At 38.9% G+C, this 13,593-nt stretch overlaps 1 protein-coding gene across 1 annotated transcript; it reads left to right on the top strand.

The window, feature by feature from the left end:
• Nucleotides 1–7,078: 7,078 nt before the first annotated feature.
• On the top strand, nt 7,079–8,160 carry LOC149189834 (uncharacterized). The gene is made up of 2 exons (XM_089410356.1): nt 7,079–7,263; nt 7,426–8,160. Exons 1-2 carry the CDS (start codon nt 7,240–7,242, stop codon nt 8,158–8,160), a joined length of 759 nt encoding a protein of 252 aa, XP_089266482.1. The 5' UTR covers nt 7,079–7,239.
• Nucleotides 8,161–13,593: the final 5,433 nt, after the last annotated feature.

Below are 13,593 nucleotides of genomic sequence, written 5' to 3'. Positions count from 1 at the left end.
AACCAAGGGCGTAGAGAAACACACGAGATAGGTCACCGACAGGATCCTAAAGGTCTTAACACCTACGTGTTATGCCTCCAGATACAACATCCGATCATATGGTGGAAAAATAATAAGAGGTGAAGCAAAATGGGCTAAAGACTAGGCTTGAAATCTTGCGATCTCGTAATATCCAAGAACATAGTCACCTTAATAAAGTTATGAGATGTGGAGCTTCGAGATTGCAACACACAGGTGTATGAAGGATAAATGATTCGACAAATAAGAGTAAATTCACACAGAAGAGTTGGTCGCTGGAATAAATAATGACTGCCAAGATCACTGAGTCAAGGGCGACAAGGACCACGATTTTTAGAGAAGAGTATTGGGCCTATCTTGAGTTAAGATAAGCTACCTCTGATCTCCCATGCACGCTTCACTGAATTAAACAAAGAAAAAAGCCTCAGGGACTAGAGGTATTATCACAGTTCAGAGAAGTCGTGATGAAGTACATTTCAAGCTCTGTGAGAAATTAATAAGCATGGAAGAACCTCCTAGGAGTACAGATTGACTGCGATTTAATTATCAACATGGAGAATCACACAGTAACCCATTCTTTGAAATGATTATGCTGCAAATGTAGTTGTTGGGTAGAAGAGCAAGAGAAAATGCTAAGAATCCCATGCTCCACATTTAATATGATCACGGTAGCACAAATTCAGATGGTACAGTAGTATGGAGAGCCATTCATAGAGTACACACTCAACCTACATGTATAGCAATTTGATGGTTGTAAGGGACTGCATCGTTCACTGTGTGATAGGGGAACAAAACATGTGATTGTAGAAGAGAAAATTAGGGGAATATATTATTGGTGTATGAGCTATGTGGAAAGATCTATGTGTGAGTGTGTTGCTGAGGAGAGGCCAAGTGTGTCTGTGCTGCAAAAAGAGTCTTTGTGTGCCTATGTTGCATAAAAAAGGGGTTGAGTGGGACGGTGCTGATGTATGAGGCCAAGAGAGCCTGTGGAATAGAAGAGGGCCAAGAGTAGAGTATATGCTATGGAGTGTGAGCCGTATGGAGAAATCTGAGTGTGAGTGCGCTGCTAAGAAGAGGTCATGTGTGCCTAAGAAGAAACAAGGTCAAGAGCAGAGATCCCAAGTGAGTGTGTTGTTGCAGAGTGGGCAGAGTGCAAAGAGTGTTGTGTATTAGTGTAGACTATTGAGCATAACAATGGGATGCTACAGAGTGTGTAAAGGACAAAGTGTTGTGTGGCCAAAAGGATGTCGAGCAAAACAAAGAGTTGAAAATAGGTAAAGAGGATTCCAATTACATGGAGTAGTAAGTTTTTCTTTTGAGTGTGGGTTGGAGCTTACATACAAGAAGTTGGTGCTTCCATATCTAGTGGGTGTATGAGAAGGCTTTCGGGTTGGTGCCTCCTGGAAGTTGATGCTTGCATAAATCCAAGGAGCTGCAAGTTGGTGCCTACAACAAATCCATGAAGTTGGTGCTTCTAGTAGGCTAATCAGGTGTTTGCAAAAGGAGGGAGTTGGTTCATCCTTCCAGTGGGTGATAGAAAACAATCTTCTCCCTAGCTGGCTTAACCCCCCAAAGGGAAAGGGAGGGGTGAAATGGTGCCCAACGAATGTGAGGGAGCCAATGAAATGGCCAACCAAAGCGAGGTATCGATCGCCTCTACTTCAATAGATCCACCAGCAGCAGTAGGAAGACTTAAACCATCAGTCTTATTGTTCCTCATTTTCTTTGTTAGATGCCAAGGTGGGTGGGCAGCCAAATATTCAGCGAGGGGAAGGGAATTCCCCCATCGTGAAACAGTTTCACTGCCTGGGAGGGAGGCTTACAATAAAGAAAGAGCTGAAGAGCTGTTGGATGGATGGGTGGGCATACAACTCTCTGAATCTGAACAACTCAGCTTAGGGAGATGGTTATTCCCGTTCTCTTCCCCTTTGATTAATGGCTTTGTATGGCTGGCTATGGAGGAAGCAAGCTTGTTGGTGCTTCCTGTGAGTGGTGGATCACAAACATATTGATGTAATAGAGTAGGAGATCTTATTTTTACATCAATAACAAAAACAAGTTTTGGTGGTTTTTCTCCTCGAAGGGTTTCCATGTTAAACCTCTATGTCTCATGTGTTTTCTACTCATGATGGGTATGCTTGTATTGGTTGAAATAGTTGTTGCTATGGTTTGTTAATGGTTGCTCTCATATAATGGATGCAAAATTTGAATGAGTAAATATAAATTAGCATACAAGTTAAAATTAGGCTTAATACCGATTCACCCCCTTTTCAGTATTGACATTGTTTCCAAGACCTTTTTCCATCTCATTTCACCATGTCAATACCTACCATGCAAGCATTCTAGAACATGATATACCATGTCAACATGCCACATCAAGACCTTACAAGTTTTAGTAGTGTCAGGAGGAAATTCTAATAGAAAAGTCCCAAACTCTTAATAGTTGGCACCTGATACCCCAAAAATCGATAAGCCAATATGGCATAGTCATTATATCAGAAAACAAGTTTCTTACAATTAAAAATATTTTTGGGGTACATTATTATTAGGAGGGAAAACCCAACATAGAGATCTCATTCTCTTCATACCACTTCATTCAATATCTAATCTCCAAAAGACCAATAATTGATGGGAAATTCTCATGGAATCATCAGACTTGTCAAGTTCTATCAATGTTAGGGATTTTGGCACAATGTGGTCCCCTAGTAAATGATTTGTCGAAGCACAATAACCGATAGGATGATACTTGATAGGTAATACCTAATGGATGAATGGAGGGATTTTCCATTAGTTAGTATACAATTTGGGAATAGTTAGTATCGAGGGATCCATGATGGTAGATTGATGAATTAATAACAATTAAGGATTGATAACTTGATAAATTGATAGTCGATAGCCCAAATTCCTAAAAGCCAATTTAACTATCTCTTGGTCATGTGTGACCAGGGGATGAGGCTAAATAATTCCATCCTCAAATTTTTGAAACTTCAATCCCAGAAATTTTCCACGGAAAAATAGCCTTCCAAAAGAGAGTTCCATAACCTTCCCTGAGCATTGAAAATTACTCTGATAGGAAGAAGATTTTCCTAGAAGGATTTCAAAGATACATAAGTCTTTAAAAGCCTATAAAGGCATCCAAACTTCTAGCCACAACCATGCTACTTCTTAAATAAGGCCAAAGATAGCCCATGGAAAAACCCCTACTTCACCTAATTGAAGGAAGTTTTTTATCACTGCTTTAGTACTATAACTTCGCATTTCAAGCTCCAAAAATTACAAACAAAGAGGCTCCCATCATGGCTTAATTTCAGAGGAACAAAGTCCCCATACGCAGAGAATAATCTTTAAGTCTTCTCATCAAGACAGGGATACAACCAACTTTTTTTTTATCCCACAATTGGCTTGGGAAAGACCATTCACACTAACAAAGTACAAGAAGAGCCTTAGGCTCAAATCAATTATGCATGATACTTCACAAATCATACATCTCATATTCATCATAAGAAACTTTACTCAAGGCATTCCTTTATATATGGAATTCATTCACATTAGAAATAACAACTAGTAACCAAACACAATGTACATCGATCCATCTCATCAGTACAACATACTTAGTAAAATATCACAACAACTTTCAACTCATCATCACACACATACATGAAAATTCAATAAAGCATGAACCATAAAATACTAAACAATAATTTCATTTCATTAGCAGGAAAATGGATATCGTTGTTTGTTTCACTTAAGCTTGTTGAAAATTGAAGAAGGGAGAATCAATCTCCACCCAACCATATGCTTAGCTACACTAGAATATTTCTTATAGCTAGCAATACTATAGCTAGATCTAATGCATTAAGGGAAAGTTGCTTAGGGATTTAAAGAATTCAAAATTAGGGTAGAGGCCATGAAGGCTACTCTCCTTCACATACAAGAGTCAAGACTTTTCTCTTTAGCTGTTGATTTAGGGGCTAATAGCACAACAAATTATGGCCATCATGGGCTTGCATTACAAAAAATGGATCCCTTCACTGATTTAATAGTCCCTTGGTGCTTTTCCTTTTTCCTGGTGCCTTATGTGCATTAATAAAACAACCACTCAGATTTTCCTCTTAGCTCTCTAACTCTAGTTGAGGACTTCCTCACCAATTTTCTTAGCTAATTTAGTTAAAATCACAGATTCCACATAAGTATGTTGTGACCCAATGGGTTCTCAGTAACCCTCTTTTTAGAGTCACACTCATAGCCTCACATGTGGTTGAATTATTTCTCATGAATTCCATTGGGTTATTGGACCATATTCTCTAGTTCACATAGACTTCACACTCTATTGCCTCTTTGATGCTATCTCCTTGTCACAATATACTCAATCTCACACACCACTTCTCTCCTCCTCTAACTCGCATGCATAACTGTTGAGCATGAGAATTTGGATTCCCTCATTGAGCTAAGTGGTTAATCAATGGTTAATCAGAAGTCTCCTATATGGATAAGTAGTGCATGCTCTTAGAGAAGTTCAATACCATCTCCCCATTCTTCTCATAATTTGTGGCAGTTGAACAGTTCAATTCCCGAATTAAGAAAATAAGAACATTAATTTAGGAAAGATAGGAAACTTCCCAAATCCACCTTACAAAGAAGCTCCCCTCTCTTTAATTTTGGTAATATAGTAAATTAAAAATAATATTTACATCAAATTGAAGTCCATCAAAATATCCCTATTAACAATCTCAACACTATCAATTTTAATTACAATTACAAAACTTGGGGATTAGAAAAATGTGTTATAATCCATTCTCCATTGATAAAACACTAACCTAAATATTCTACCATTTATAAAAGTATTTTTTAAATAATTATAAGATATTTCAATTTTTGGAAAGAACCCTAAAAAAAAATTGCCCTCAAATTTTCAGTGAAAAGAATTATATTTTACCAAATAAAAACAAAATTTCTATCAAATATTTTGATAAAATCTATTAATAAAATTTATAAATTTTAATTTTAATAATTTTAATTTTCAAATTTAATTAAAATAATTATTAAATATATAAAAAGTTATATTTAATATTTATTTATGAATATTGTTAGGCTTAGTTTAACAAGGCGGAGGAGTTGTCCCGAAAGTTATGGAAATTCCGGTCATATTTAGAGAAAATCCGGCAAAGATTTTTGTAAATCCAAGTTATAGTTGTTAAACTTCAAAATTTTGGGTGCCCTAAACGTTTTTGATGGTGCTGAATCCATTTCCACCATCAAAAAGACGATTCAAAAACTGCCTCTATAAGTTTTTTTGAATTTTTGTTGCCCGGATTCCAACCACATTTGGCCGTCCGGGCAATTCCTCTGCCTCACGACTCCATAATGTTATTCTAATTAAATATCTCTCAACTTAGTTTCCAGAAAATGAAATCACACTATAAGATATATCTAACTTATGGTAGTGTTTTTGGTCAATGTATGATCTCTACCGCGCCCGTCTCTCCCCAAAAGGAAAAAAAATCCAACCTATTAAAACTTCCTTAAAGAGACCTCTACCAAAACAGAATTGGAACACTCACAACTAGATAGTGTATAAAAACGTAAATGATACATTTTAAATATTAGGTGTCTTAAATGTTTTTGATGGTGTTGAATCCATTTCCACCATCAAAAAACACTACTCAAAAACTGCCTCTACAAGTTTTTTTGAATTTTTTTTGCGGGGATTCCAACCACTTTTGACCGGGCAATTCTTCCGCCATAACATTATTCTAATTAAATACCTCTCAACATAGTTTCCAGAAAATGAAATCACACTATAAGATATATCTAACTTATTGTAGTGATTTTAGGCAATTTATGACCTCTACCGGGCCCCTCTCTCCCCAAAAGGGAAAAAAATGCAACCTATTAAAACCTCCTTAAAGAGACCTCTACCAAAACAGAATTGAAACAGTCACAACTAGATAGTGTATAAAAACGTAAATGATACATACAACATTAAAAAATTGCACAGGAATTACAAGCAAATAAAAACATCGAAGAACCGTAAATCACGCTGAGAATATTAAAAAATTGGAAAATGGAAAAACATATTTAAAAATTAAATATGGTAGGTAAATGTCTTTCAATATAGCATATAAAATTGCTGATATAAAAACAAAAATATTAGATTTGAGATTTTTGTGATCCATATTATAATATTTTTTAATTTTTAAATATGGTACGTAAATGTTATCTTCGCATAGAACGACTACAGAATCCTTAGTACTGGCTACCCTGCTCTCGCTCAACTTCGACCCTTATTATGGTTTCGATCAAGGCATGTGAGAGGCTAACTTCAGTGTGGCGCCCCGGGATGACATTGATTTTTCCGGGAATATGCGGCCGGTCAATGTGTTGATTGAAGCTACAGGGTCGGATGATATACCCATTCAGACTTCTATTTCAGTGGGGCATGTGGTGGATTTGACTTCCCTTTATTTATTGTTATTGTGAAAGCCAGTTCCTCGTGATAGTACATGTGGGATTTGGTTATCGAGGTACAAGAAAGATGATTGTGGAAACGAGTAAAAGGTTTTTCAATATAGCATATAAAATTGCTGATATAAAAACAAAAATATTAGATTTGAGAGTTTTGTGATTCATATTATAATATTTTTATAATTTTTAAATATGATAGGTAAATGTTTTTCAATATAGCATATAAAATTGTTGATATAAAAACGAAAATATTAGATTTGAGACTTTTGTGATTCATATTATAATATTGTAGGTAAATATCTTTCAGTATGAAATTTAATTTTTAATTACTTTCCCATCCTAATGCACAGTACCAAATAAGTGGGGTACACAAAAAAGCTATAGGCTAAATTTTTTAATCACGGTCACATCTTAATGCACAATACCAAATAAGTGGGGTACACAAAAAGCTATAGGCTAAATTTTTTAATCACGGTCACATCTTTTCAAATGAAAAAACAAAACAAAAAACTCAAGCGTTCACACTATCACTACAGTGCAGATGGATGGAGCACCATTCAAATTAATATCCACTTTTTTATTACAAGCGTAAGAAACCATTGAAAATTGGCATTAACGCTGCATAGGCCTACTATAAATCTGCAAGAGCTTGCTCTTCAAAATTGGCATTCACTCTGCATAAGCTTAGTAGAAATCTGTGATGGTCCGCTCTTGGATTTGTGTAAGGTAGGAGTTTATATTACTAGCTTGTAGCTGATGGAGGGTGGTGTTGAGAAATTCGTGAGTTTTCCTTATTTAGTGTATGTGATTATCGGTTTGGCTATCGGCCCGGCGATAGAATATCTTTTTAAGTACGTTGACATTGTGCTTAGCTATCAGGAAACCTTGGACTCTCTTACAGCTACAAAGGAGAACCTCACGACTATCATCCCGCTGTTGCAGGAACAGTACGACATTGTGCTTAGCTATCAGGAAACCTTGGACTCTCTTACAGCTACAAAGGAGAACCTCACGACTATCATCCCGCTGTTGCAGGAACAGTACCCCTCAGACGACATTGAACGTCAAGGAAGTTCCGCTGAATCGGCTGTCAAGAAATGGGCTGTTAAGTTGCAGAATCTTCACGGAGACGGATCTGCAAAGGAGCCAAATATAGCGAGAATTAATGTCGTTTCTCGTTATCGAGAGACCAACAAGATGAAACAAAAAATTTCAGAGATGGAGAAACATCTGAAATTGTTTCCTTTGATTCAGTTGGAGCTCATACTTATGTGTCATCCCGCACGTATCGTCCCTGAACATCGAGAGCACAGTCCCGCAGGTATCGTCCGTGAAGTGGTAACTGGGGTGCTAAAAAGGGCGGCCAAAAGCATTCTTCCCCGCATGAAGATGGTGATTCACTTCAACAGAGAGGTAGCGTCCTTGAAAGATCTGGTTACCAGCATCACGCCAATCATCGATGAGATCTCCGAATTCCCACGTTTAGATGTCTATCCTGCTATAAATGGCTGGTGCGAAAAGATGCGTGAACTTGATGAGAAAGCGGAGAAATATTGGACCGAATTTGGTAACTCTGGTTTTTATTATAGTTTGGTTATTTTTATACCGTCGAAAAGCAGGTTATATCGTGATAAATTTATGGTCAAAAAGCCTTCACTCCTTAAATTTTTGAAATAATCTCTGATGTTTATTAAAACTTATAATATTAAATCAAATATTTTGAAAATTAAAAATTAATTTTAAATTTTTAAAATGTGACGAGTCTGATTTTAACTTTTTCTTCTTTTTTTTCTTTCTTTAACAACAAAATAAGTAACTAGATTATCAAACAAAAACTATGATAATGTCCGTATTAACATAAAGTCAAGCATTATCTGAGTACCCACTCGTGGGGAGGCGAGTTGTTCAGGGTAGGCTTAGCCAACCCTCGAATTACCTTCCCGGTATATATGTGAGATGGTGTATGAGAGAAGCAAGCTCAAGATGTGCTTGATCCTCCCGAGCCACCCCAGGAGAAGGGGGACAGAAATTAGTGGTCCCCTCGATGCCATCCATCAACGCCTTTAAGTCACTATAGATATTCAGAGAGTTAAGGTTCATTTGGATAGAAAACGAAAGTAATCCCTATAAAGCCATAGCCTCCGCCTTGGTGTTGGATCCAGAACCTCCATGGCACCATAAATGATATTCAGTACTCCAGTCAATGCGCAACACTGCGCCGCATCTGCAGTCTCCGTGTTGGGCAACACCATCAAAGAAACGAACAGGTGGCTAATAAGCCAAGGGCCTCATCCTGTAGGATCAATTAACAAGCTTCTCAGTATCGTAGGAGGTGGCCTTCATCCAAGTTAGAATTTTGTGTATCATCCAGGAATAATCAAATTTTCGTCCCTCAAATATGAACCCGTTCCAGGCCCTCGGAATTTCCCAGATGATGAATAGAGGGAGGGTCCTATGATTCTTCTAACCATTCATCCAGTCTATCATGAACTCTTCAAAATTGCACATACCCCTGAAAGTGAACTGAGAATCACACCGAAAGAACATATGTTGTGTTGTCTTAGAGTCTTCCATACACAAAATGCATATACCTGGCCCCATATGTCCCCTTTTTCCCAGATTATCCCAAGTGAGAATCTTGTTTCTCCAAACTAGCCAGGCAAATAGGATAATCTTTGTGGGGATCTTCCATTTCCATATTCTGCAAAACCACAATCTTTCCAACTCGGTTTCTTTTAGTGCCATCAACCACCTGTATGTATCAGCCACAACGGGTGCCCCTTTTTCCAGCCTCCCAAACCAATGTAAATTGTCACCCCCATTGTCAAAACAAAGCACAACATTGTTCAATTTATTGACTTATGTATTCCATTCCACAACGTAGCTACCCGCCAGATGCAAATCCTCAGGTTTTTTCCAAACCGGGCATCCAATCTCCCACTTGTGTATAATTTGTGATAGGTAGAAAAAGCCCCCCACAATGTATCCTAGACAAAGTCTGCTTGCCCAATGTATTTCTGGAGGCAACCCCCATAACCAAATCTAAGCCAATCATGATTTTGTGGCCATTTCCAAAACTCCACACCATCCCAAAGTGCCAACATTTCCAGAATTTTTGAAAAGGTCACCAGATCAACGATCCTATAGAGAGACTAAGATTTATGTCTCTATAAGTGTGTTCCAAGTCACGTGCCTTCAAGTACTTATGTTTGAAAATCTCCTACGAGATCCCACTACGTCACATTGCTTGCCACAAAGATTTAATGAGCATCGCCTTCCCAAATATGCATTGGTCTAGTAAGCCCCATCCCCCCCAGTCCTTTGGTATTGTCAGAGCACCCCATTTGCATAGGTGGTATTTCACACCAGAGTTATTCCCAGCCCAAAGGAACTGTGCAATGATAGAACGAAGCCAATTTTGTATGGAGACTAGAATGTGATATAAATGTGCCCAGTAGACAACAAGTTGTTGTAATACAATGAGAGAGAGGATATATCTGCCTCCCAATGAGAGGAACTGATTTATCTAGGAGCACAATTTTTTCTTATATTTGTCAACCAACCACATCCAATCCTCTGGTGAATAACAATTGGGCTTCAGCCGAAAGCCAAGGTATGTGAAGCTTGTCTAAATAAGAGCCTTCTGAACATCAAATAGATCAACAATATATTCAATGTCCTGCAAATCCCCATTAGAATGATATAAAGTGGATTTAATTCCATTGTAATCAACCCCAATGCATCACCGAATCTGCCAAGTATCTAATGAAGTACAATCCACTGGGATCTGGAAATAATACCAAATGTCAAGATGTCAACAAAAAACAAACGAGTAATGTATACCTGCCCAGTGATGTTGACTCCCTAGAAAAATCCCAATTCTTTTGCCTCCTTGATCTTTAAACTAGGGCCATCCAAAACCAAAATGAAGATGAGAGGTGAGAGTGAGCATCCTTTTCTGAGGCCTCTGCTAACACTAAAAAAGGGGGAAGGAAACCCATTGATCAGAACAACAAAATGTGCAGAAGTGATACAGGCCATGATCCATTCAACATTTTGAGTTTGTAACCTAATCTTGTGTAACAAAAGGCGAGTATAGGACCAGTCCACGCAGTCATATGCCTTGTGGAGATATATCTTCATGCCCAGAGCTTATTTTTTCTTTGTATGGATGGTGTGAATAACTTCCTGAGCCGAAGCGATAGCATCATGTATAAGCATGTCACTTAAAAAGCCGAATTGTTCTACAGAAATGTGTAAAGACAATATTTTTTTATCCGACCCATTATCAGCTTTGAGATAATCTTGTAAAAGTATTGCATCGTGAGATGGGTCGAAAATCACCAAATTTAGTGGGATTAGACGCTTTAGGAATAAGTACCATAAATGTAGAGTTTGTAGCACCCGAGATCATACCCGAAGTCATGGATTCCTCCAATATACCCAGAATGTGATGTCCCATGATATCAAATAAATGTAGGAAGAACTCCACCATCCATCCGTTTGGTCCCAGGCACTTGTCCTTGGTAAAAGATTTGAGAACATCCAAGACCTCCTCCAAGCTGGCAGGACGAAAGAGTTCCTCATTTGAATCTGCATCAAACATCTGAAGGTATCGCTCCAATACCCACATATGGTCTTCAAATCTCACCCCTTCTCGATGTTTGTATAACTTTTCAAAACATCAGGCAGCCTCAACACGAATCTCTTCTGGAGTGTACTTAATCTCCCCATTCATATCCTCAATATGCCAAATAGAATTAGACTGCTTTTTGTGGTTTGCAAATTTATGGAAATATTTGGTGTTGCGGTCTCCATCCCACAGCGAGATTGCCCGACTCTTAAGCTTCCATGTTACTTCCTAAATGTGGAGGATCTTGTTTTCTCTGCCCTTTAAAACACTGAGATATTCCCAATCTTCCTGCGATGAATGTCTCTGCTCCATCAATTTTCCAAATCTAGCAATCTCTTTTGTGATCTGTTCTAGGTCCATGTACATCTGTTTCTTCCTATTTTGTTCCCATACTTTGGTGTTTTCTTTTATATGTCTAAGTTTATCCATCATATATCCCATTGTAGTATCCCCTTGCAGAAACTGTACCTCGTTCCACGTCGATCTTACAAGCCTGTTGTATTCCTCATCCTCCAACCAAATACGGTTGAACTTGAAAGGAATGCCAATTCTCCGTTCCCCCAGTCTCCATTGTAGTATAATAGGCATGTGATCAGAGAGATAGGTCCTATGAATCCAAGATCTGAGATTCCCCAATTGTTCAGCCAATTGTTCCTTGATGATAAATTTGTCAAGCCGCTTACCTATATACTCATCCCCCACTCTGCGATTGCTCCACGTAGGCGAAATCGAAACATGGCATATATCCCTCATATGATATCCATCAAAAAGTCCAAACAACCTATCCGCCAAAGGGTCCGGCCGAGAATGGACACCCCATCTCTCCCGCTCTAGTAGGGTGGCGTTAAAGTCCCCTGCCATTATAAGTCCACCAATGTTGAGAATGTTGCTATTTTGTATGTGATCCAAAAAATCAGAGCGATTTTTATATGGGGCATACAAATTAAGAAGATGAAAATGACATATATAACCATGGATATGACCCGACAATAGGATACCAACAAAGAGACTGTGTGCACGAAAGACAGCGCTTCGCAGATCCAACATAGCTAATAAGCCCCTAGAGTGGTTTATGGTGTCCACCCCAACAAAATGCCATGCAAGGAAAATATCCAGGAAGTATGTAATAGCTCGAGCCACAGAGGATAAAGTTTCTTATATAAAAATGATTGTAGGACAAAGAAAGCGAATCATCTCGTGGAGATCCAATTTTTTGGAGTGATCCCCCAACCCCCTAATATTATAGGAGAGAATCTTCTTCATGGGACATCCGGAGAGGGAAACTAAGCTCTAAGTGCTCGAGGATCAATAGAGGAAAAAATAGGAACATCATGAAGGTCAGGAGAGTCCTGAAAAAGGGGAGGTTTGGAGGAAGGTCTGCCCCGGAAATGGCGGCTACCCTTTTTATTAGTCTTTCTGACGATGATGTTCTTGGTAGAGGTGGGGCTAATGAGAGGAGACAAGTTTGGCGCCTTTCCTTTCTGAATAGTCAAATATTTGAGGTTCAAATCAAAGTTTTGCAAAAGAAACTCAATATCACTGTCCACAGAATTACGAGGAGAGGAGGCCATCTCCGTCTATCGAGAGGGGTGGGAGAAGGCAACTCAAGGGGTGGCATGGAAGGTGAAATTACCAGCGGCGATAATGTGGAGTGGATGGGGAGTGTCAAGGAGGCCCGAGGGGACTTCTGCAACAGGTTCAGGATAGGGTGAGGGATAGTGACATGTTCATTAGCAGTCTCCCAGGAGTGCGCACGACATGGGGATGAGAAAGAAATGATAGGGTTTGAGGAGACAAGGGGGCGTACACCAAATAGATGGGGAGTTGATAGTGCATCATTTAAAGTAGAAGAAGGGATAGGACGGGAGGTACTTGAGGGGGGAATCACCGTTGATCCATTGTCATGTCGAAGCGTATCATATGAAAACTTCATCTTGTGACCCCGTCTAGGATGTCGCAGCCTTCATCTACCCAGGCATCGATTAATAAGATATCCAGTGTGGTGGTAGTAGAGACATCTGAAAGGGATCCCCCAGTATTCAATCCGTCAGAAGAATCTAATCGACCCCCACTCTAGATCAATATCCTCTGGGATTCCATCTGATAAACCAACCTCAACCAGAATCCAAGCCACTCGTTTATCCTGAGCGCCCACAATACCCTGCTCTAGGTATATGAATCATCCAATCGAGTTGCCAATCGCCGTTAAGGCATTCTTAGTCCAAAATTCTAGGGGGAGACCCAGAAGCTTCACCCAAACCATGTCATTTCGTGGCGTATGTAAAAGGGGATTGAAACCAATGTACCATTGACGAAGCTAAAGGAAACATTAACTGTGTACCCAGGGGATCTTGAGAATTTTTCCCGAGTCGTCGTTATGGAGGAAATGGAAACTGAACTAGGCATTCATCAGTAGACTCACCTTAGGCAAATAACCCAACACAGTTTCCTAAGTTCTATTCACCCAGTCGTAGATA

This window comes from Pinus tabuliformis, chromosome 3_1 (genome assembly GCF_031772625.1).
Source record: "Pinus tabuliformis cultivar Carrire ecotype Pingquan chromosome 3_1, CPIR1, whole genome shotgun sequence".
Classification (NCBI taxonomy): Eukaryota; Viridiplantae; Streptophyta; class Pinopsida; order Pinales; family Pinaceae; genus Pinus; species Pinus tabuliformis.
This window is presented reverse-complemented; position numbering and strand designations above follow the sequence as displayed.